General features: G+C 40.2%; 1 protein-coding gene across 1 annotated transcript in view; it reads left to right on the forward strand.

Annotated features, from left to right (window-relative positions):
* The window catches only part of LOC122804650 (ADP-ribosyl cyclase/cyclic ADP-ribose hydrolase 1-like), a 359,461-nt gene that overhangs the window by 18,510 nt on the left and 317,192 nt on the right, over positions 1–23,759 (forward strand). The window contains exon 2 of the mRNA XM_044074633.1: positions 5,544–5,673. Within this exon, the coding sequence (XP_043930568.1) occupies positions 5,544–5,673 (130 nt within the window). The remainder of the gene's footprint in view (positions 1–5,543; positions 5,674–23,759) is intronic.

Raw genomic sequence — 23,759 nt, forward strand, 5'->3', positions numbered from 1 at the left:
TTAAAATACTAACCATTTACCTTATGGGTTTCATCAAAACAGTTACCATATTGACCATTTACCTTATGGGTTTCATGCAGCATGGTTACCATAGTAACCATTTACATTATGGGTTTCATGCAGCATGGTTACAATATTAACAATTTACCTTATGGGTTTCACGCTGCACAATTACAATACTAACTCTTCACCTTATGGGTTTTATGCAGCACTATTACAATACTAACCATTTATATTATGGGTTTCATGCAGCACGGTTACCATACTAACCATTTACCTTACGAGTTTCATGCAGCACGGTTACCATAGTAACCATTTACCTTATGGGTTTCATGCAGCATGGTTACCATACTAACCATTTACATTTTGGGTTTCATGCAGCATGGTTACCATACTAACCATTTACCTTATGGGTTTCATGCAGCATGGTTACCATACTAACTATTTACCCTTTGGATTTCATGCAGTACGGTTACCATACTAACCATTTACCTTTTGGGTTTTATTCAGCATGTTTACCATAGTAACCCTTTACTTTATGGGTTTCATACAGCAAAGTTACAATACTAACCATTTACCTTATGGGTTTCATTTAGCACAGTTACCATAGTAACCCTTTACTTTATGGGTTTCATTTAGCATGGTTACAATACTAACCATTTACCTTATGGGTATCATGCAGCACTGTTACTAAGCTAACCATTTACCTTATGGCTTTCATGCAGCATGGTTATAGTACTAACCCTTTACCTTATGGGCTTCATGCAGCACATTTACAATACTAACCATTTACCTTATGGGTTTCATGTAGCATGGCTACAATATTAACCATTTACATTATGGGTTTCATGCAGAATGGTTACAATACTAACCATTTACCTTGTGGGTTTCATGCAGCATGGTTACCATACTAACAATTTACAATATGGGTTTTATGCAGCATGGTTACCATACTTACCATTTTCCTTATGGGTTTCATGCAGCACGGGTACAATTCTAACTAACCATTTACCTTATTTGTTTCATGCAGCATGGTTACAATGCTAATCATATACATTATGGGTTTCATGCAACACAGTTACAATACTAACCATTTACCTTACGGGTTTCATGCAGCATGGTTACCATAGTAACCATTTACCTTATGGGTTTAATGCAGCACAGTTGCCATAGTAACCATTTACCTTATGGGTTTCATGCAGCACAGTTACCATAGTAACCATTTACCTTATGGGTTTCATGCAACACGGTTAAAATGTTAACCATTTACATTATGGGTTTCATGCAGCAAGTTTACAATACTTATCATTTACCTTACGGTTTTCATGCAGCACGGTTACCATACTAACTATTTACCTTATGGGTTTCATGCAGCATGGTAACCAAAGTAACCCTTTACCTTATGTGTTTCATGCAGCACAGTTACCATAGTAACCATTTACCGTATGGGTTTTTGCACCACAGTTACTATACTATCCATTTACTTTAGGGATTTCTTGCAGCATGATTGACATAGTAACATTTACCTTATGAGTTTCATGCAACACAGTTACCATACTAACCATTTACTTAATGGGTTTCATGCAACACGGTTACCATACTATCCATTTACCTTATTGGTTTCATGCAGCATGGTTACCTTAGTAACCATTTACATTATGGGTTTCATGCAGCACGGTTACCATAGTAACTCTTTACCTTATATGTTTCATGCAGCATGGTTACAATACTAATCATTTACATTTTGGGTTTCATGCAGCATGGTTACCATAGTAACCATTTACCTTATGGCTTGCATGCAGCACGGTTACCATAGTAACCATTTCCCTTATGGGCATCAAGCAGCACTGTTACAATACTAACTGTTTACCTTATGGGTTTCATGCAGCACGGTTATAGTACTAACCATTTACCTTATGGGTTTCATGCAGCACGGTTATAGTACTAACCATTTACCTTATGGGTTTCATGCAGCACGGTTATAGGACTAACCATTTATCTTATGGGTTTCATGCAGCACGGTTACCATACTAACCATTTACCTTATGGGTTTCATGCAGCACGGTTACATTACTAACCAATTTAACCATTTACCTTATGGGTTTCATGCAGCACCGTTACCATAGTAACCATTTACCTTATGGGTTTCATGCAGCACGGTTACTATAGTAACCATTTACCTTATGGATTTCATGCAGAATGGTTACAATACTAACCCTTTACCTTATGGGTTTCATGCAGCACTGTTACCATAGTAACCATTTACCGTATGGGTTTCATGCAGCACGGTTACCATAGTAACCATTTACCTTATGGGTTTCATGCAGCACGGTTACCATACTAACCATTTACCTTATGAATTTCATGCAGCACGGTTACAATACTAACCATTTACCTTATGGGTTTCATGCAGCACGATTACAATATTAACCATTTACTTTATGGGTTTCATGCAGCACAGTTACAGTACATACCATTTACCTTATGGGTTTCATGCAGCACGATTACAATATTAACCATTTACATTATGGGTTTCATGCAGCACGGTTACCATAGTAACCATTTACCTTATGGGTTTATTGCAACACGGTTACCATAGTAACCATTTACCTTATGGGTTTCATGCAGCACAGTTACCATAGTAACCATTTACCTTATGGGTTTCATGCAGCACGGTTACCATAGTAACCATTTACCTTATGGGTTTCATGCAGCACGGTTACCATAGTAACCATTTACCTTATGGGTTTCATGCAGCACAGTTACAATACCAACCATTTATATTATGGGTTTCATGCAGCACAGTTACCATAGTAACCATTTACCTTATGGGTTTCATGCAGAATGGTTAATATACTAACCATTTACTTTATGGGTTTCATGCAGCACAGTTACAATACTAACCATTTACCTTATGGGATTCATGCAGCACGGTTCCCATAGAAACCATTTATATTATGGGTTTCATGCAGCACAGTTACCATACTAACCATTTACCTTATGGGATTCATGCAGCACGGTTCCCATAGAAACCATTTATATTATGGGTTTCATGCAGCACAGTTACCATACTAACCATTTACCTTATGGGATTCATGCAGCACGGTTACCATACTAACCATTTACCTTATGGGATTCATGCAGCACGGTTACCATACTAACCATTTACCTTATGGGATTCATGCAGCACGGTTACCATACTAACCATTTACCTTATGGGATTCATGCAGCACGGTTACCATACTAACCATTTCTAGAAGCTCACTGACATTCCAAGTCAGTAATGACAAAGCCATGCACTTGGGTATCTATTGCCTTTTGGCCAATAAAAACTCCCTTGAATCCTCCCACCTCTTAAAATCTCAGAGGTGATCCCGAAGGTTTGAGTTAAGGATGGTATCCCATCTGTGACCCAGAGGGTGACAGGACTAAGAAGAAACAGAGTACAAAGGATTAGTCCAGAGGAAATTACTTTAGCTAGCAGATCTATGAGACTCTATCCCACTCGGAGGAATTAAAGATACCTTGTTGAAGTTTCAAGTAGTTTATTCAGTTAAGCAGGTAGATTGATGAGTGTTCTTGTTCCAATTTTTGTTGTTCAGAACAAGAACACAAGTCCATTTACCTACTTAACTCAATAAACTGCTTGAAACTTCAGCAAGACATCTATATTCCTCCCATAGCGAGGGTATCAGAGTGCACGTCTTCTAGATAAGCTAGCTAAAGTGATTTTTTTCTGGCCTAATCCTTTGTAGTCTGCACCTCTTAAAATCTCAAGATGATAGAACCGCCTTCCTACCACATCATCCTTCTTTCTTCTTATTACATTTTTCTGCATGAGCCTCAAAGAAGACATTACATCTCCCACTCTCCAGATTGTAATCACTGGTACCAAAAAATAAATGATTTGTAACAAGAAGCTCTGTCAACTATCCAAATATTCCACTCCTCATACATTCTTTTTTTAGTTTTTCCTTTTGGTGTAATAAAACTCCACATGGGGCTTAAGTGAGTTTGGTTTGTAGGATCTCTCATTAATTCCATCTCCCACCCTGTATTCTTTACAGTTTCCCTTGTGCCATCCTCTTCCCTTCACTCAATTTGTTATAACCAAGGGGCTTTAAGTTTTGTGCTTTAATTTCGGTGCCATTCTCAACACTCTCTCTCTCTAGTTATTACTCTCTAATAGTTCCCTCCAGCATATGAATTACACCCCTATCCCTCACTTCCCTAGACTTGGTTGAATCACATAACAGATATTCACATACCTTTGCTGGCCAACTGAACCAAAGGACACTGCTTCCCAGGGTAATTTGCAGGTTCGAACATGCACATCCATGGCACAAACTCGCATAATAAACCTTCCAACTGTGGTATTAAGAACTGCAAGCTGCTGGTGTGTACCACATTGCTTAACTGACAGACATCTTTAATTATTCATTACAACAGCACTTTTACAGATACCTTCTCTCCTAGCTGTACATTTGAGCATAATGTAGCTGCCCCCTATCTCCAAACAAAGCTGAGGAGTAAAATATCCAAACTTCAATCTCCTCAATTGTTTCAGTTCATAGTCTTATAACTGAGCACAGTTTAATTTAACATCAGGACCTGAAACACTTACTCTTGGCATTATTCTGAGGCTTGCTCAGGGATTCTCTGTCCGTCGCAACATATCACATTGCTTGTCTTGCATTCTTCTCCTACATAGGGAAATTGGCTCAGCTGACCCTTGTTGTTTCTTATTTCAATTGCTTGAAGATGGCTCACTTTGTTGGGCATGTGTCCAAGATGCTTCCCCAGTATGATTTGCATCGACCTCCAAGATGCTTCCCCAGTATGATTTGCATTGACCTTATATTGATGTAAAACCTTCTGTGTTTGATCACTGTCTATAAAGGTCTTACCCGCAGTCGGATAAAATATTTTAAATATGGCTGGGTAGTCCAAAATGCAATTGCACACTTCTAAAGTGATTAATAAAGACAAAAACGTATTTAATTTCAGTCACATTCCTTGACAGAAGTCTTGGTTGACAAAGACAGTCTTACCCCATATCATCATCACTTTGCTTTTTTGTCCAGAGCTCCCCTAACAATTGTTCTTTCAGCTCACAAATCTGTGCCTTTATTGGTATTTGTCTGTGGAATCTAGATGTTTCATTTTTTGGAATATAAATACTGTGCATTTTATTAATTCAGGTATGTTTGCTTTCTCGTGGACAAGACATATTTAGCTATATTCGATTAGAATGAAAATTATGATTGCAGTTTTTGTTCTCATAGTACATTGAAAGGACAACAATGAATGAAACCAATTTAAGACTGAAAATACGCTATTTATTCTTGAAAAAAATATATGGAAGTTAAAATTCTAATAAGCAGTAAAGTATATTTCTTTAACAACTTCTTAAATAATGCTATAGAAATAAGTTGAGTTAAGTTCAGCACAGACCTACATCTGTATATGATGCACAATGTATTTAAATATAAAATGAAACTTACCATGTAGTACATACATAGACATATTTTCTTTTTTTTTAGAAATGTGAATTGTGAAAATGTTTGGAACACATTTAAATCATCATTTGCTAATAAAATTCCTTGTAAAGTGATGCCAAGTGACTACTATAATTTCTTGGATTTGACAAAAACCGGAATAGCTACTGGAAAGGTAATACCTGTCTTAAAATATCTAAATTCATTTTAATGCTTGCTTTCCTATTAACAAGAAGGCAATGGATGATTTGCACCACTGTAAAAAATCACAAACTATTCAGAAAAAGAAAACTAAACCACGTTTTAACAAATTATTAACAGCAGTTACAGTCTGATAAATTGATAAAAGTTAAATACATTTATTGATTTTAAAACAGCTTTTGCTTCAATAATTCTTGGGACATGGCTTCTAAAACATTCATGCAAATAAATTTGATTGTTTATTAATGAGTTATAACCGGTATTCATGTACTCTGTCAAGGCATTTTCCATTGAATGGCTTTTCACCTGTATTTGTTTCAGCTGACTTTTGTACTTGTTTTGTGCAATAACCTTCCAACTAGTGTTTTTTCAATTCTCCTATGTAGCGTGACTGTCATTGACATACATATAAATCAGGGGGTGCAGGGGAGACCTGTCCCTGATAAAAAACAAGTTTAGTCTACATTTATAGCTTTATGAATTGCTCTTCTCAAAGTTCAAAAATCAATGAAGTGTGACTCATTGTAGAGAAACACAGGAAAAGCATTATGGTAATAAGAGACTGCAACAATAAATCATATTAATAATGAAATATAACAGAGGCGGAAAATAGTAAAATATATAGGTCAAAGCAATATTGAGAGACACCCCTGAACAAATGTACTGATAAAAAGAAGGTTTACAGTGTCACAGGACAAAGCAAACTGTTGGACAAATTATTATTATTATGATAAAGATAACTGATGCGAAAGAAATGGTGACTGAATCTGATAAAGTCTGTTTGCAGTATTTACTACCCGACATGTAATGCATCTGTAGTTACAACAATGATTACTATTAAGAGCCTTAAGCAAGGTAGAGTAAAACGGGTCTTGAGTCCATTTTGGCTATATTAAATTTGTTGTTATATCCTTAACATATAATAGACATACAAGTATAGGATTTCTCACAGGCGATCACAAATCACAGAAGTATGCATTATTACCTATTACACAATGATAGCTCATTAACATTCAAAAACATGCACGTGATTGGTCAGCCCAACCAGTGTTCCCATTTTAAATTGAGCATATACCAACAGAAAAAATTCTGGTCACCGTTCTTTCTTTTATTAATATATGCTAAGACTTTGCAGTTTTCTTGAGCTAAGAGGTTGAGAGGCATGTATAGAGGGCAAAGAAAATACAAGTAAAATCAGGTAGGTTATGCAAAACTAAAGAAACATATCTGATTTTCTTTGTATTTTGGCCTGTCTCTCTCATACCTCTAAACTGTCTAGATTTCAGAGTTTAAAAAAAAAATGTAAGTCCCACACATGTGCAGTACATCAACAAAAAGGCAAGGTATTGAAACAATGCAGAAGAAAATCACAGAGCTGTTATACAAAGACATTATTTTAGAAAAGTAAGTAATTTGAAGCCCTCGTGATTAAACTACACCAACCATGGGTAAATCTTCAAGATACCACAGCTACTTATTGGTTATTGCTATAATATATATGTAGTCATTATGATTCCATGCTAGTTCATCAAATAAGAAAAAGTAGTCCTATTACCAGATTTATATTCTGTGAGTAGTTCTACTGCTGAATGCAAAATCTATCTAACATGGCTTTTGTCCATAGGTTCATAGATTTATAGGTTCATAGTTACTTACTAGGCTTTTGATCTGGGATGACCTTAAGAAGCTTAGTTTTAAATTCTCATAGTAGCTTTTAGTCCTTATATTTTGTGTTTGAATAACCCAAGGGATACTATGGGGCATTTACTTGTTGTGCATGTCCATGAGGGGTGTGGATGCTAAACCAGTGGTGACTTTGTAGTTTCTCATCCATTCATGCAAATTATATTTGAAGAGATTAAGAGAAGTACTTTGGTTTATGCGGCGTGGAAGATAGTTCCACAGAAGTGGTATTTTTGTGATACGTGCCTATCACTCCAACGTGTTATACTCAGGATGTAAAACAGATGGTGATTGAGAACCCTTAAGCAGGTGCTTGTGCTACCATTGCACTTGTGAATGTATAATAGGTCTGACAGGATAGGGGCTGTTGAAGCTCTACACATGAGGTAGAGGTCACCTCTTAATAGCCTGTATGATACCGAGGAGACAGACAACACTGAGTCTGTCTGCAAAGTTTTTGTGATTTAGACTCTTCATTTTTTAGAGAGAAAGCACCACAGTTGCTCCTCTTGTGCCAAGTGTTTGGACAGGTGCATCCTATTCAGTGACTGTTCTGGTGACAAATGGGTACAGTGGAACGATTACATCTCTGGTCCTGAACACATTACCCGTAGATATCACCTGTGCGATAAAAAAGGACTTCCTTACAATAGTGGATAAGTGGTGATCAAAGGACAGTTCATTGTCTATGTAGGTTCAAAGATAATGAAACAAATTTAGCCCAAACCATGGTGGTAAATAGAATAAACAGAAAAAAAACACCCAATACACTTCACAGAGATACAATCCAGGAAACAGCAGGATACAGATTTATTCTCTGCTTTCATCCTAAAGGACTTCATCAAAATGTTTAGCTACATCAACATTTAATACAAACTAACCAATAAACAACACACATTAATCAAACAATTGCATTATAAAATACAAGCCATTTTAATTAACCAATTAAATATGATAGTTGGAATACACTAAAATTAGTCTGAATACATTAAAATTTCACTTGAATACTTGAGCTTAAAAAATTTTAAAACTTTTTTATTATTTTTTTACCACTTTCAACCTTTTATCCTTTAACATATTATGTTAATTGTATCATTAAGGCCTGCCCTTTTCAAAGATACACACACACACACACACACACACACACACACGTGCGTGCGCATTAGCTTTTCTAACACATACAAACTCAATCGCTTGCTCCTGAATGGGTCTTCAGACCAGCCCACCTATCCTGCTAATTTTTTATGTATTTACTTATGTGCTAAACTCTGTAAGTTGACTAATGCATGCAGCGCTTTTCTGGCTATATCCCGGGCAAACTGGCAACAGTAAGGATTACCTGATTACCTACAGTGATAACACAATAGTCACTATCATGTTTTGGCAGGTGAGAGGAATCAGAATGGCTTAAGGAAACCACATGGATATAGGGAAAATATGCAAAACGCACAGTTTATTCAATTTTCTGTATATACTTCCTTCAAAACTCTTTCCCAATACAGTACAACTATTTCTTAGCTTTAAGTTTTTGCTTACCCTCCCCATTTTATATGTGAGTCAAACTATGAACCCTTTGCAGTACATTTGAGCCAGAGTGTTACTGGTAATGTTTTCCCACTTTTATCCAACTGAATAATTTTTCTGTTCCTCTCTGCCTCCCACATCTTATTACACATACAGAGTGTTTGACTTCTCTGGGACTGATTTGTTCCTATTACTGACATATTGTTGGACTAGTAACATTCTGTCCCACATGAAAACAATCAGAAGTTACTTTACTTTTGTTGTATTTGTGAATTTATTTATTAACACCTATTTAATACTTGTATATGTTTTCATAGGTTCATAGGTTGGTACTAGGCTATCAGCCCTAGGGCCCATACAAGCCTAGCCATAACAATTCCCTGGCTATTTCTTCCTACAAGTATTTACTTCCCTGGACCCCTGTCTAGCAGGGTGACTGACATGATCCCTGGGGTAAATTTCCTATCTCCCATCCAATCATCAAGGTTCCTTTTGAAGAGGGCCAAAGAGGCACTCTGCTTGACATGTATGGGCAGTCTATTCCAGAGTATGGGGAGTCTCTGGGTCAGGAACCTATCTCTCTAGCATATTTTGTTCATTGTAATGACCAGGTTTAGATCCCTGGAGCATGTGGCTCTGACGGATTGGGATTTCTTTAAGTGTAGTATGTCCAACAGCTCTGGGTTTGACATGGCCTTGTATGTTAACTAGAGATCACCTCTGAGTAGACGATATGCTACAGAGTATAGCTGGAGTTTTTTTTTTACACAGTCAGCATAGGGCATCTGTTTAGGCCTGCAATTCTTTTAGTGAGGTATTTCTGCGGCCTTTCCAACTGTTGCAGATGATTTGTGAGGTACATACCAAATGGGGCATTGTACTCTATAATGGGTCTAATGAGGGATGAGTACAGTGGGACAATGACCTCCTTTTTTTCTGGAAGAAATGCCCTTAGTGATAAGGTGTGTCACACAGAAGGATTGTTGTGGCAATGTGGTTATAGAAGGTGAGACCACTATCCACCTGTGTCCCTAAGTCCTTTATCACACTTTTGGTGCTTAGTGTACTGCCACCTATGTGGTAATTCATGGGTACATGTTTTTCCCAAAGGTGATAACTATATATTTCTTGGCATTGAGCTTGAGCCCATGGCTTTGGCACCAAGCATCTGTTTCTGTAAGGCCCTTTTGTAGAATATCCACATCATTTGGGGATTTGATAATGGCTCCCAGTTTGCAGTCATCTGCGAACTTTCTTAGTGCTGGCCTGTACTTTAGAGAAGTAGATACAAAACAAGAGTGGTCCCAGGACTGAACCCTGAGGTACTCCACTTATCACTTGTCTGGAGCTGGATTTGGAGTCAGCTACTTTTACAGTGTGGGTTCTGTCAGTAAGCCAGTTGACAACCCATCAAGTGATGTAGGGATTAATGCTCAGCTTAGTAAGTTTATCTATGATTCCAGAGTAGGGAATAGTGTTGAAGGCCTTGGTGAGGTGCAGATAGCTTGTGTGGACTGTCTTACCCTCGTTTACAGCTCTGGAGACTGATTTGAAGAAGTCAATCAGGATGAGAAGACTCGATCGGCCCTTCACGAAACCATACTGAATGGGGTCCAGTGTTTGAAGGTTACCAATGTCTTTGTTTATAAGTTCCATGATAATGTGTTCCATGGCTTTGCAGATCAGGCTTGTCAGACTGATGGGGCAATAGTTCCCATGATCCAAGGTGGATCCCCCCTTGTGGAGTAGGATAACTGTAGCTATGCGCCACTCATTGTGCATGAAGCCTGAGGTAAGGCTATGATTAAACATGACATTTAGGTGAGGTGCCAGTTTGTTTTGTAGTTCATGTAGTACATGGCCTGGGATGTCGTCTAGACCCATGGATGCTGTATTCTTAGCTTTGGAGAGTGCACTTTTACCTGTGTGACCATGATTACCAGAATGTTGCAATCTATTGGTTTTGAGATGGGCCATTTAGGGGGTGAGAGGGGGGTGAAGTTGGCACTGAATCAATCTTCCAGGATATTGGCAATATCCTTGGGATCAGTATATTTAATGCCATTCTGTTGTAACTCAGAGCAAATCTGAGCATTGCCATTTAGATTCTTGACATAACTATAGAATGCCTTGTGGTTGTCTTTGGAATCTTTGGCAATTTTATTTTCAAAACTAGCTTTGGAGGATTTTATGAGGGATCTCAGCTTCTTACTGAGGCTGGTAAGAGAGTTTTTTGCATCCTGGGATTTTCCACTTTTCTGCAACAGTTTCTACCTTCTGTTGTATAGTTTGTTTATGGCAGGGGACCACCAGATTGGCTTCCTTTTTTGGAGGAGAGCATCTCGGTTCTAATTGGAATGGCACAATTCATGCACATGTGGATGTGCTCGTACAGTGCCTTAGTGTAGGAGTCAGCAGTCAAACTTTCAGTTCCTGTCTTCATGGGTGTCCTGATGTTTGTCACTTCTAACTTGAATAGCATGAAGTTGGCTTTGGAGAAGTTTTTTATAGGGGTTTCCCTACTGGGGGGTGTGGGTGGGATGTGGACGTCAATGATAATTAGCTTATGGTCAGATGTGACCAACGAGGGCGGTGACCACTGGTGTGGAACATTAATCTCCAGTATTGGTAATGACCAGGTCTAGGATATTTGAGCCCCTGGTGGGACTATGGATTAGTTGATCCAGGGCATTGGAATTTATGAATTCCAAGAACCATTGGGCAAAGGTGTTGGTACCCAAGTAGTTTTCCCAATTAATGGCAGGGTAGCTGAAAGTATTAGGGTGTTTGGTTGTATCTTAATATTTTCCAGTATGTTTAGAAAGATGTAGTGAGAATCTTGGGGCATGGTGGGGAATCTGTAACAAGCTACAATTTGGATTGCAGTCTTACCTAGTGTTAGTTGCACCTGCAGAATTTCAGATGCATTGTGTTGAGCGACTAGCCAGGAGGTGTGAATATTCTTGATGAATATGGACACTCCTCCACATTTAGTGTTTCAGTCCTGGTTTGGTGGCCGAAAAATGTGGTAAGAGCTGTAGCCTGGTATTGCAGGGATGATCTTTGGAGCCTTGAACCAGGTCTCAGTTACTGCACAGATATCGATGTTCTCCATTTATAGAAGTGCCTCGAGAGAGTGCATTTTGAGGTTTAGACTTCTAGCATTGAGTAGCATTACCTTCAGATTTTACATGCTTATATTTGTTACAGTGGTAGTTTTGTTCTTTGAGCCTTGCCTAATAAAGACACTATAGGGGTGGCAAGAGTCTTAGCCAGTAACCTGAATCCCAGGGGCAACAGGTGCGGACCATCTTTGGCAAAGCATCATGGTTTGTCGATCATGTCATCCCAGGCAGACAAATACTGGATCCCCTTTGAAAGACTAGAAGCTTAGCCAATTGTTGAAGTCACTCATGTTGTCCTTTTACTGTGGTATCATAGGTTCATAGGTTCATAGGTTCATAGGTTCATACTAGGCTATCTGCCCGAGGGCATTTACAAGCCTAGCCCATCGTTTTGTGGCTTACGCCACCCCTTTAGTATGGGGAACTATACCCATTATTTTGCTGTGCCTCTGTCGAGCAGTGACACTGAGGTAATCCCTGGGGTATATTTGCGATCTCCCATCCATTGGTCAAGATTTCTCTTGAACAAGGCCAGCGAGGTGCTCTGCCTCACATGTACCGGGATTTTGTTCCACAGCATAGGGAGTCTTTGGGTGATGAATCTATCCCTCCAGCACGTCCTATTAATAGCCGTGTCGAGGTTTAAGTCTCCCGCCCTTGTGGCTCTGATGGATCTAGATCTTTTGAGGTGAAGCATATTCATCAAATCTGGGTTTGACATGGCCTTGTATGTTAGGCAAAGGTCACCTCTGAGCAGCGTGTAGCGACTGAATAGAGCTGGAGTTCTTTCAGTCGGGCAGCATAGGATAGATTTTGAGACCCTTTATCCTTTTGGTGAGGAACTTTTGTGGCCTCTCCAGCTGCTGCAAGTGTCGGGTCAGATACATTCCGAATGGGGCATTGTACTCAATCATTGGTCTGATGAGTGATGAGTAAAGGGAGACTATAACCTCCCTTGATCTAGATGAGAATCCCTTCATGATAAGGTGGGCAATGTAGAAGGTCTTCCTAACTACTTTAGCTACATGGGTGTCGAATGACAGACTACTATCAACCTGGGTCCCCAGGTCCCTGATAACTTCTTCTGTGCTCAGTGGATTGCCACCTATTTGGTAGCTAGGGGTAACCTTGTTTTTCCCGAAGGGTATGACTATGCATTTTTGGCATTTAACTTTAGGCCGTGGCTCTGGCACCAGTTATCCGCTTTCTGTGAGACCCTTCTGAAGGATATCTGTGTCAGATGTGTTTTCTACTATGGCCCAGTTTGCAGTCATCTGCAAACTTTGTCAGCCATAACCCTCCTGTGTTTGCTTGTACTGAAAAGTAGATGCCAAACAAGAGTGGGCCCAGGACTGAGCCCTGTGGGACACCACTTGTGACAGGCTTTGAGTCTGACATGGCGCCAGCAACTCTGACCCTGTGGGTTCTGTCACTCAGCCAGTTTGCAACCCATCTTGTGATGTATGGGTTAACATTTAAGCTGATGAGTTTTTCAATGATACCCGAGTGGGGTATTGTATCGAAGGCCTTAGCCAGATCGAGGTAGGCTGTATGGACTGCCTTTCCCTCATCAATGGCTTTGGTGACTGTTTGAAAAAGTCAACCAAGTTTAAAAGGCATGATCTGCCTTTGACAAAGCCAAACTGGGTTGGATCCAAAGTCTGCAAATTCCCTATGTCTTTATTTATGAGGTCCATTATGATCCTCTCCATGGCTTGCAGATAAGGCTTGTCAAGCTAATGGGCGGTAATTTCCAGGGTCGGTGGAGGCACCGCCTTTGTGAAGTGGGACCACAGTTGCAGTCGCCACTCCTGGGTGCGTATCCAGAGGTAAGACTTTGATTAAACAGCTGTCCTAGCTGTGGGTTTAATTCCTCATTGAGTTCGTGGAGCACACAGCCGGGGACACCATCAGGTCCCATGGATGCTGTGTTTTTGCTTTGGAGAGAGCAGTTCTCACTTGGGCTGGAGATGTTTGGGGGCTGCAATCGTTTGGTATAGATATCTCTCCTTTTGGGAGAAGTTTGCACTGAACCTGTCAGCCAGTATGTTGGCAATGTCTGTAGGATCAGTAATCTTCACATCATTTTGAACTAGTTCTGAGCATATCTGGGAGTTTCCTCCTAGGTTTCTAACATAGCTAAAGAAGGCCTTATGATTGTCTTTTGAGTCTTTAGCTATTTTTCTCTCGAAATTTGCTTTGGATGATTTTATGAGAGCTCTTAGTTTTTTACTTTTAGTGATCAAGGGTGTCTTACCTTTTAAGGATTTTGCTCTATCTTGTAGTAGCTTCCTCCTTTTGTTGTAGAGTTTGTTTATGGCTGGGGTCCACCAGACTGGACGCTTGCCTTTGGTACAAAGAGTCTTTGTTTTGCTTGGGATTGCCTTATCCATGCAGTCCTGCAGGTGCTGGTAGAAGGCATTTGTAAGTGATTCAGCGGCTTGAGTACTGTTTTCCACGCTCGGGGCCTTAAAGGAGACCACACTAGTCTTTAGAAGTGTGAAGTCAGCTTTTGAGAAGTTCTTTACTGTGGTCTTTTTATTTCAGGTGGGGTGGGATGAGGACCTCCAGCGAGATTAGTTTGTGATCTGATCTCACCAGTGAGGGGTATACTTCGGTGTTGAACATTGTGCTCCCATGTTCGTGATGATGAGATCAAGTATGTTATCTCCTCTTTTGGGGATGGTGACTAGTTGTTCCATGGCATTTGAGTTTATGAATTCCAGGAACTTTTGGGCTAGGGTGTTTGGGCTTGAGTAGTGTTCCCAGTCTATATTTGGGTAATTGAAGTCACCTAGTATGATGGTGTTTGGTGATACATTTATCCCTCTAGTGTTTTCAGGAAGGCCATGTGAGGTTCCTGAGTTTGTGAGGGTGGCCTGTAACATGCTACAATTTGCAGAGCAGTCTTGCCTACGGTTAATTGCACCTGGATGGTCTCCGATGCATCATGCGTTGCCACCAGTCTTGAGGTGTGGGTGTCCTTGATGAATATGGATACCCCCCCTCCTTTCTTGGTATTTTCCTGATTTTGGGGCCGGAACACATGATATGAGGTAAAACCTGATAGCGCTGGGGTGCTCTCAGGAGCCTTGAACCAGGTTTCTGTCACAGCACAGACATCGATGTTCTCCATACTGAGAAGGGCCTCGAGTGCGTGCATTTTGAGATTTAGACTTCTGGCATTGAGCAGCATTACCCTTAGTTTTTTTCCTTTTTTGTGTTCTAGGGTGGTAGGTTTAGAATTTGAGCCTTGCCTAAAAAAGGCACTATGGGGTGGCAAGAGCCTTTGCCAATATCCGAATCCCAGGGTGACAGGTGCAAGCCGTCCCTTGAAGCAGCGTGGCTTGTCCAGCATGTCATCCCAGGCAGACAGATACTGGATCCCCTTTGAATGACACCAGTGTTTAAGCCAATTGTTAAAGCTGATCATCTTATCTCTGTATTGTGGCATAATTCTTGGTGAAGGTAGGATACTGCTCAAGGTCAGGGTCATACCTGCCTGGGCTACATAATCAGAGAGCTCCTCAATGTCTCTTTTCATGTAGTCCAAGGAGGTACGTCTCAGGTCGTTTACACCAGCGTGGAAAATGACTGAGTCGTATTTGTACCTGCTGTTGAGAGACCTGAGTGCTTGCGTTATGTGGCGGATTCTAGCGCCCGACAGACAGCTTACTGTGACCTTCTCCTTACTCAGTCTGGTGAGCGGGACGTCAGTGTGTCTGACTATGGAGTCACCAATGACTAGTGTGTCTGGCATTGTGTTTGGCCTTAAGGGCTGTGACTGTTTGACACTCTGACTGTGAGGTCTATGTGTTGCAGGTGTTGTGTTCTGAGGTGGTGGTTGATTGGGTGTCTGCTTTGGTGGCCTCTGCTGTTTTGGTAGATTTTTGATCAGAGCCTCCGAGTATGTCTTTGTGTGTTTATGTGTATGATTTGAGGTTGTAATGGTACTATGTGAGACTGGGTCTATAGTGTGTGTGGTAACCTTCTCCTCCTGACTGGTCTTGCCAGTCCTATGTTGAGAGAGCTCAGCCTCCAGTTTGGCCGTATAGTTGCATCTCTCGCATGTATTTGTGTTTTGTGGAAGGAGGAGAGGGTTGTCTGTGTACATGAGGCAATTGTAACATTGCCTCAATATTCCCAGGTTCACCAGCTGAGCAGGAGAGGACACTAGCAACTGATCCCTCGACATGCTAGAAGGATAGACAAAAAACTTTAAAAAAGATACCGGGGGATGTGGGTGACCGAGAAATGGGGGGTTGCCTTTTTGGGGTGCTATCTATAAGAGTGCCGTATCAAGGTAATAAGTACTGTAGGAGCAAGTGCTAGGTTTAACAGATAGAGAATAGTCTACTTAGAGTCAAGTAGAGATGATCTTTTTAGTTATAGGATACGCTGATTAGATCAGTAGTATAGGTCGAGGAAGGTAGTTTCAAGGGAAAATTTGAAGAGTGGATTTTAGGTAGCCCGAATTGTTTAAACCTGCTTAACCGGTGCTGCCCTAGTGTGCAACAGTGGCAACTCCGCGCTAAATCGCGCTAATGCACGCTAAAGCGTGCTTTATAGCAGGGGGCTGGAAAAGACAGGAAATTACCCAAAATGGCCAATAAACTACAAGTTACTGCCTTAAACCACTCCTCTGAGGACAAACAGGCAGCTCAGTACTCCCTACTCCCACTAGTGAGTAAAGAAACTACCCCTTGACCAAACAAGGAAAATGGAGAAAACAGGAACCAAGACAAAGCCCAGGGATCAGCAAAATCTGGTCTCTGGAACACTAGTTAGGAAAGTATGGAAAGCAAGGATATTTTTTTGTTTTTTTCAAGTTTTTTTTTACAGAAAAGCAGAAAACACAATAAATGCTATGATTTTCGATTAAATGCTATCAAAAGCTAGTACACTTGAGTGTATTAGCCTGTAGTTTAACTTTTAGGCAAAACTTAAACTAGCAAGTGCAGTAAACAGTTTTAGCTTATAAACACAGAAAAAACAGTGCAAACTTTGATAAAATAAGCAGAAACAGTAGTCGAAAGGCACAAAAAGTCGAAAAAGCCAAGAAAAATACTTAAAATCTGGAAAGGTAGTCTTTTCTGGTCTCTGCTGCTAGAGGAACACTGCTGGCCACCACGAGGAGCTGTGCTGAGTTCTCAATAGCTGGAAAAGCCCACCAAAACGTGCTGGGTGAAGGCAGGATGCTACTCAGGTCTAGGGTCATATCTGCCTGGGTCACATGATCTGAGAGCTCTTCAGTGTCTCTTTTCATGTAGTCCAAGGAGGTACATCTCAAGACATTCACTCCAACACGGACAATGACAGAATTGTATTTGTACTTGTTGTGGAGTGACTTGAGTGCATGTGTTATATGGCAGATCCTGGCTCCCGACAGGCAGCTGACAGTCATTTTCTTCTTGTTTAGCCTGGTGAGTGGGACATCAGTGTGCCTAACTGTCACCTATAACTAAAGTGTTAGGTACGTTGTCTTGATTTAGGGGCTGTTGTTGGGTGGCACACTGCTGTTTTGAGCTATGAGTCACTTTGGTTGTGATTGGTGTTTGTTTGCGTTTCAGCTTTGGAGGTTCTTGCTGCTTGGGCAGGTTAATGTTAAGAGCCTCCGCATATGTGGGTTTAGTGTTACTATGTGTGGGTGTTGGTGTTGTGGGTTTTGAAGGGCTATTTGTTGCTTGAGGTGTAGTGCAGGTGTTAACCTTCTCCTCTTGACTATCTAGCGCAATCTTGGCTGGAAAGAGCTTTGTTTCCAGTTTGGCTATATAAGCGCATCTCTCGCAGGTTGAAGTGTTGGGTGGTAGGAGGAGTGGGTTGAATGTGTACATGAGGCAATTGCTGCATTGCCCCATTATGCCCAGATTCACCAGGTGGACATGACAAATCACCGGTAGCTGACCCTTGGGCATGCCTGGTTTGGTGTTTCTTTTGTAAAGTACAAAACACACCAGAAACTTGGCCTGCTTTATCACAACAAAAGATTTCTTACTCCAAATGCTAGACTCTCCCTAACACAGTCCTTCCTCCTCCCCACAATTCTCTACACAGCCCCATTACTAACCAATATACAAGCTATTACCTTGAACAAACTGCAACAAACTTACCACAAATTGCAAGATTCATTACTAAATCCCCCTACAACTCCCATCACTGCCTTGCTCTGAACTCATTATAATGGCACGAATTCCCTCAACTACTGCTACTTTCTCAATTTCAAGTTATACACTCCATTCTATACAGACTTTCTTCCTGTCCAGCTCTCACTACTTTTTTATCTACCTACATCCCTTCTAGAACCAACCACACCTCAAAACAGCAACTTCTGAATGTAGATCATCCAAAGAAGAACACAGGCAAACTACTATGCAACTGCTCAGTAGCCCACACTTGCAACAAACTTCTTCTACACATACGCTCCATCATACACCCTGCACACTTTAAAAAGGAACTCAGACTTCACCTTCTCAACACCAAATCTTGTCCCTGCTTATAACCTACCTAATTTCCCCTTATCTACTGGTGCTTCTTCACTCTGAGCTCCTATAAGCAAATATACCTTCCTAGGAAGCCTAGGCAATAAATTTGATCACTTGTACATAACTTGTTTGTAAATATATCAAAAATAGTTCATCTATTTATTTCATTGTGAATTTTACCTAGGGTAATCTAAATATGTTTGATTATGTTCACATTTGTTCTAACATGTTTTGGGAGTGTCTCTTGGTATTGCTACTTGATATTTTGTTACCCATGTAAGCCTTAATTTTTTATGTAACTGGAGCTTTTCTCCTCGGGTCTCCACTGAAAACAGGCCTCTGGCCCAGCTGGACCAACCCGGTTAACAAATGTCAATAAATAAATAAATATACAAGAGCTGTTTTCCCTTACCTTGGCAAGATACTTTGCAATTATAGGCTGTTTAGTGCCTACAGTTAATTTCTCCTTATTAACAAGGAGAGTTGAGTGCCTGTATCGGTTTAAAGGAGAACCACACCCCAGACTAAAAAAAAACATGTTTATTTCATCATTATTTCATCATGGTTTGGTGTTTCCTACATTTTAACACCACTCTGGGACTATTTAGAGCTTTTTAGATATTTTTATATGCAATTTCTGACTCCGACCACATGGGGTCTGGCATCTTGAAATAATTCTAATTGTTTAGTCTGCCACTAAGTATCCCAGAACACTCTGTTTGTCTCCAAACAATTGTATCATGTCTGCCACTTTTTCCCTATAGCTCATGTCAGTGCACATATTTTACAGGTATTAACTGCTGTATTATAGTCACCTACCTTTGGTTAAAGTCTTATCCTTTTTCAATGACTACTTCAAACACAAGCAGTGCAAATGCTACAGAACAGAAGTGAAAAGTGCATTTTATTGCTCTTTCTTCTTAGAAATGCTAAATTGATTTCTTTTGTGAAGGCTGAAATCTAGTTCTTCAAGGTATCTCCCCTCCCCCTTCACACCTACCTTCCCTAGCTGTCAAAGAGCTATGGGTAATTTCATCTATTATCTGCATGTGATTGACAGCTCACAGCAGGTGACCAGACTAATGTACTGTTTTCTTGTCAGCCTTTCCTTCCTTACAGTGGGAGACTTTTTTGTTGCACTCCTGTCAAATTTAGAACCAAACTCCATTGCACTGGGAATAATCACTGCTTTGCAAAGCATCGAACTCCCACTTATTTTTCCTTCCTGTTTGGTTAAATAGCTAACAAAATGATACACTATAAACACACACAGAGACTTGCCCCTAGCTTGCATACACACACACACACACACACACACACACACACACACACACACACACACACACACACACACACACACACACACACTTGCCCCTAGCTTGCATTCACACACACACACACACACACACACACACACACACACACACACACACACACACTTGCCCCTAGCTTGCATTCACACACACACACACACACACACACACACACACACACACACACACACACACACACACACACACACTTGCCCCTAGCTTGCATTCACACACACACACACACACACACACACACACACACACACACACACACACACACACACACACACACACTTGCCCCTAGCTTGCATTCACACACACGCACACACACATACACAAACACGCGTTGATTTGAGAATGAAGACACCAACATTAGATACAAAACAGAACTGAGCAGCAGCAGTGACAATAATCAACATAACCCAGCAGTAGCAAACAAACACAAAAGAACTAGGCTAAGCTATAAAAAGTCTGCACCAGTATATAACATTGAAGCATGTGGTAGGTACCCTCACAAACAGAAAGCATAACTATATCACTATGCACTGGGAAACTTGGGATCCCTAAATTTCATGGCTAGGATTGCATACAAATGGGCTCTCAAGACTTACCTTACCAATGAAGTACAAAAATTCAGGAGAAGATGCAGGCAATCCAAACTTTCCAGAAGTCCCTCCAATGAATGCACTCGACAGGATACCCTTGCAATAAAAAGTAGCTCCACATAGCACCAGCTAGTTTTTATTAGATTAAGAGTGGGCTGGGCAAGGCAGCTTTGACATCACAATATGGGAGGTTTACTGGCTCTTCTACAGAGCATGCAAATCAGGCAGTGCTTACATCACTTTGGGGGAGGAAATGTCCCTGTAACTACAGCAAGAGCTCTGGAAGATGTGACATCATCATTTAAGCGCCAGTTAGAGAATTTTCAACTTGGTTTTCAAAGTGAAAGGAAAACAGTACGGAAAGGTAGTAAGTCTAAGAGGTAAAACAGTTGAGTGGTTTACTTTTTAAAGCTGCGGTTCTGACTTTTTGAGGCTGTATCAACTAACAGGGACTAAAAGAGACAGCAGGTTGAGCAATCTGCTTGGATATCTCATTATTGTCCTTTAAGGCTTCCTAGTGCTTTCCAGCAGGTTTTAGAGCAAGTGCTAGTCACAGAGATTCAGACTGTAGTGCTACTACTCAGAAACAAGCTAATTCTAAGGGAAATTTTGAAGAGCAGACATTGTGGTAGTGGGAAAAGTTTAACCATAGCCCCATGGCACTGAGTGATGCACAAAAATGCAGAAACATGCGTTTTTAAGCCAGAAAGTTAAAAGGGATAGAAATCAGCCCTAAATGGCCAATAAAATTACAATTTATCCTATTCCCTCCCTGTGAACATCAGAGTACCTCAAGGCTCCATTTAGGTCCACTTCTCTTTTCATTATTTATTAACAATCTACATATCAAAATTCCTCAAGCCACTTGCATTCAATATGCTGATGACTCAACATTAATTTGCTCTGCCAAGTCCATAAACTCTCTCCAATTCCAGACCCAAACAGTATTAAACAGTGTTGAAAATTGGTTCATGCAACACTGCCTCCTTCTGAACCCTAAAAAAACAAAACTGCTACTCTTTGCTCCTACTCTTAAGCCACCTCTACCAAATTTCATAATAACCTCCAACAATGGCACAGATATAGTCCCTGACACCACAACCCGTTTACTGGGTGTTACAATTGACAACACCCTTAGCTTTGATGACCATAGTAACTCAACAATAAAAACTGTCAACAAAAATCTAGGCTCCCTCTACAGACTTAAACCCTTCCTTACCCCCCAGCGAGAATTACTATTGCTCAGACCCACCTATCCTCTATCCTGTTCTATGCTTCTGCAATTTATACTAATCTGTCTAGAAATAACATTACTAAACATTCCACCTGTTATAATAATACAGCCAGATTTGCTACCAGTTCCCCCTATAGAACACACCACTGTCACAACCTCAAACAACTGGGACAACTACAACTGGATAACAAATTACTCTATCAGCAACTTATCACCCAAAAAATACTCTATCACCCTAATAATACCCCAATCCTTACTAATCTAATCACCCCTACAAAAATCTCCCTACACTTCGCTCAGCTAACAAATTTCTAGTTTCTTCTGTCAAATCTAACAACAAAGCAGGGGACTCGCTCTTCTCCAACACAGTGGGGAAAAAGCTGGAATCAACTCCCTAGTGAACTTTCCTCTCTTGCTTCCACTCAACTGTATAAAAAGCATCTTAAAGAATATCTTAAGAATCGTTGGCTTTGTCCCTGCTCCAACCCTGATTGATTAGACCCAATATACAAGAATTACACCAGAACCAGGTTCCTATTATTCTTTCCTTTCTTGCATCTACTCCCACCTGATAAAAATTAACTTTAACCAGCATCTGATAACTCACTGCTCTCTCCCTTATAGAACCCTCTCTGACCTCTAAACCTCTTTTCTACTCTCAACTTTTCCTTCTCCACAGCTTTATAAAAAAAACAAAACACAATGTTATATTTTTTGGAATTCTTTTTTTTATAAGTATCTTATCCTCAAATTAAACAATGTGTTTTTAAATAGATGTAATTTTTTACTGTATATTGTAAACTTGTCTCTGCTACTGGTTGGAGCTTTTCTCCTTGGGCCTCTACTGAAAATGGACATATATCCAGTTAGACTAGCCCAGTCAACAAATGCAAATAAATAAATAAATAAAAATTTCAGAGCTGGAAACCACCCCTCTAGCATTGGATAGGCAGTACAATGCTCACCACTCTCACTGGTAAGCAGTAGGACTTCCCTCTACCACAGCAAGGTCTGGATAGCTTTGAATACAGAAACTGAGGTCCTGAAACCAGCAAAGCCTGGGATCTGAACTGTACTGGCTAGGAAAGGTGGGAAATGAGCAAATAAGATGGATTTTTTTGTTTAAAACAGTCTAAACAATGCAATAATACAGTTAATAAACACAGAAAAGGCTAATGCACTTGAGTGTGTTGCCCTAAACTGTAAATGCAATTTAAAACTTTACAAAATTAGCTAGTTAAACTTTTTAAAATAAAGCAAGGCAAGTACCCAACTGAAAAATGATTTAAGAGCCAGAAATGCAGTAGAATAAGTAGCTAGTCTACTTTTAAAGCTTTCTGAGAAGTGCAGTTAACAATATAGCTTAAAAAAATGACTATTCCATTTATTTATTTAATGCAATTGTATTCCTTAGCATGCAATGATAAACTCCATATCAGCAAAGGAAGTAAAACAAAACACAGTACCTCTATCAGTGTTCAAATAAGTCTGGTCTTATTATCTTCCTAGACAGTTACTGGGACAGTACACAAAACCAGATGGTTAATCCAACTGGTTTTGTGTTGAAAACACAGCTGAGCACTTTGCAGTAGCAACTGGCCATGCTGGGAGTCTGAACAGAGTAAAGCTGCATCTGCTATTAATGCTGTACTAACCCATAGTACAGTATATAATGGGTCCACTCCTAACAAAACTTATAACTACCAAGAAAGCAAAGCGGTTTGCTGTAGTGTCTCTCAGGCAAATCTCTGGGCCCTATAAAGGCATAATGACCCTGCTTCAGCAGAAGCATAGCTGGTTCATCAAACAAGTAACCCCACCCCCTCAGCTCTTCAAATGAAGAGCAAAAATAAAAAAACACGTGCATGGCTGCCATGTGCATTTAAAGTGAAACTTCTGTAAGGAGAAGTGTGAAAATCTACTTACTTGGAAAACCGTGTGTGTTCATTTTCAGATTTCATTACAGAAGTTTGACTTCTAACATGTGTGGCGGCCACACACTTTTTTTTTTCATTTAAAGTATGTACCAGGGAGACGGCATCTTGCATATTCCCTTTTATAATCATACATAAATCATCCACAGATCTGTTATAA

The sequence above is a fragment of the Protopterus annectens genome, chromosome 6.part0, assembly GCF_019279795.1.
Source record: "Protopterus annectens isolate FY-2018-M chromosome 6.part0, PAN1.0, whole genome shotgun sequence".
NCBI classification, from domain to species: Eukaryota; Metazoa; Chordata; order Ceratodontiformes; family Protopteridae; genus Protopterus; species Protopterus annectens.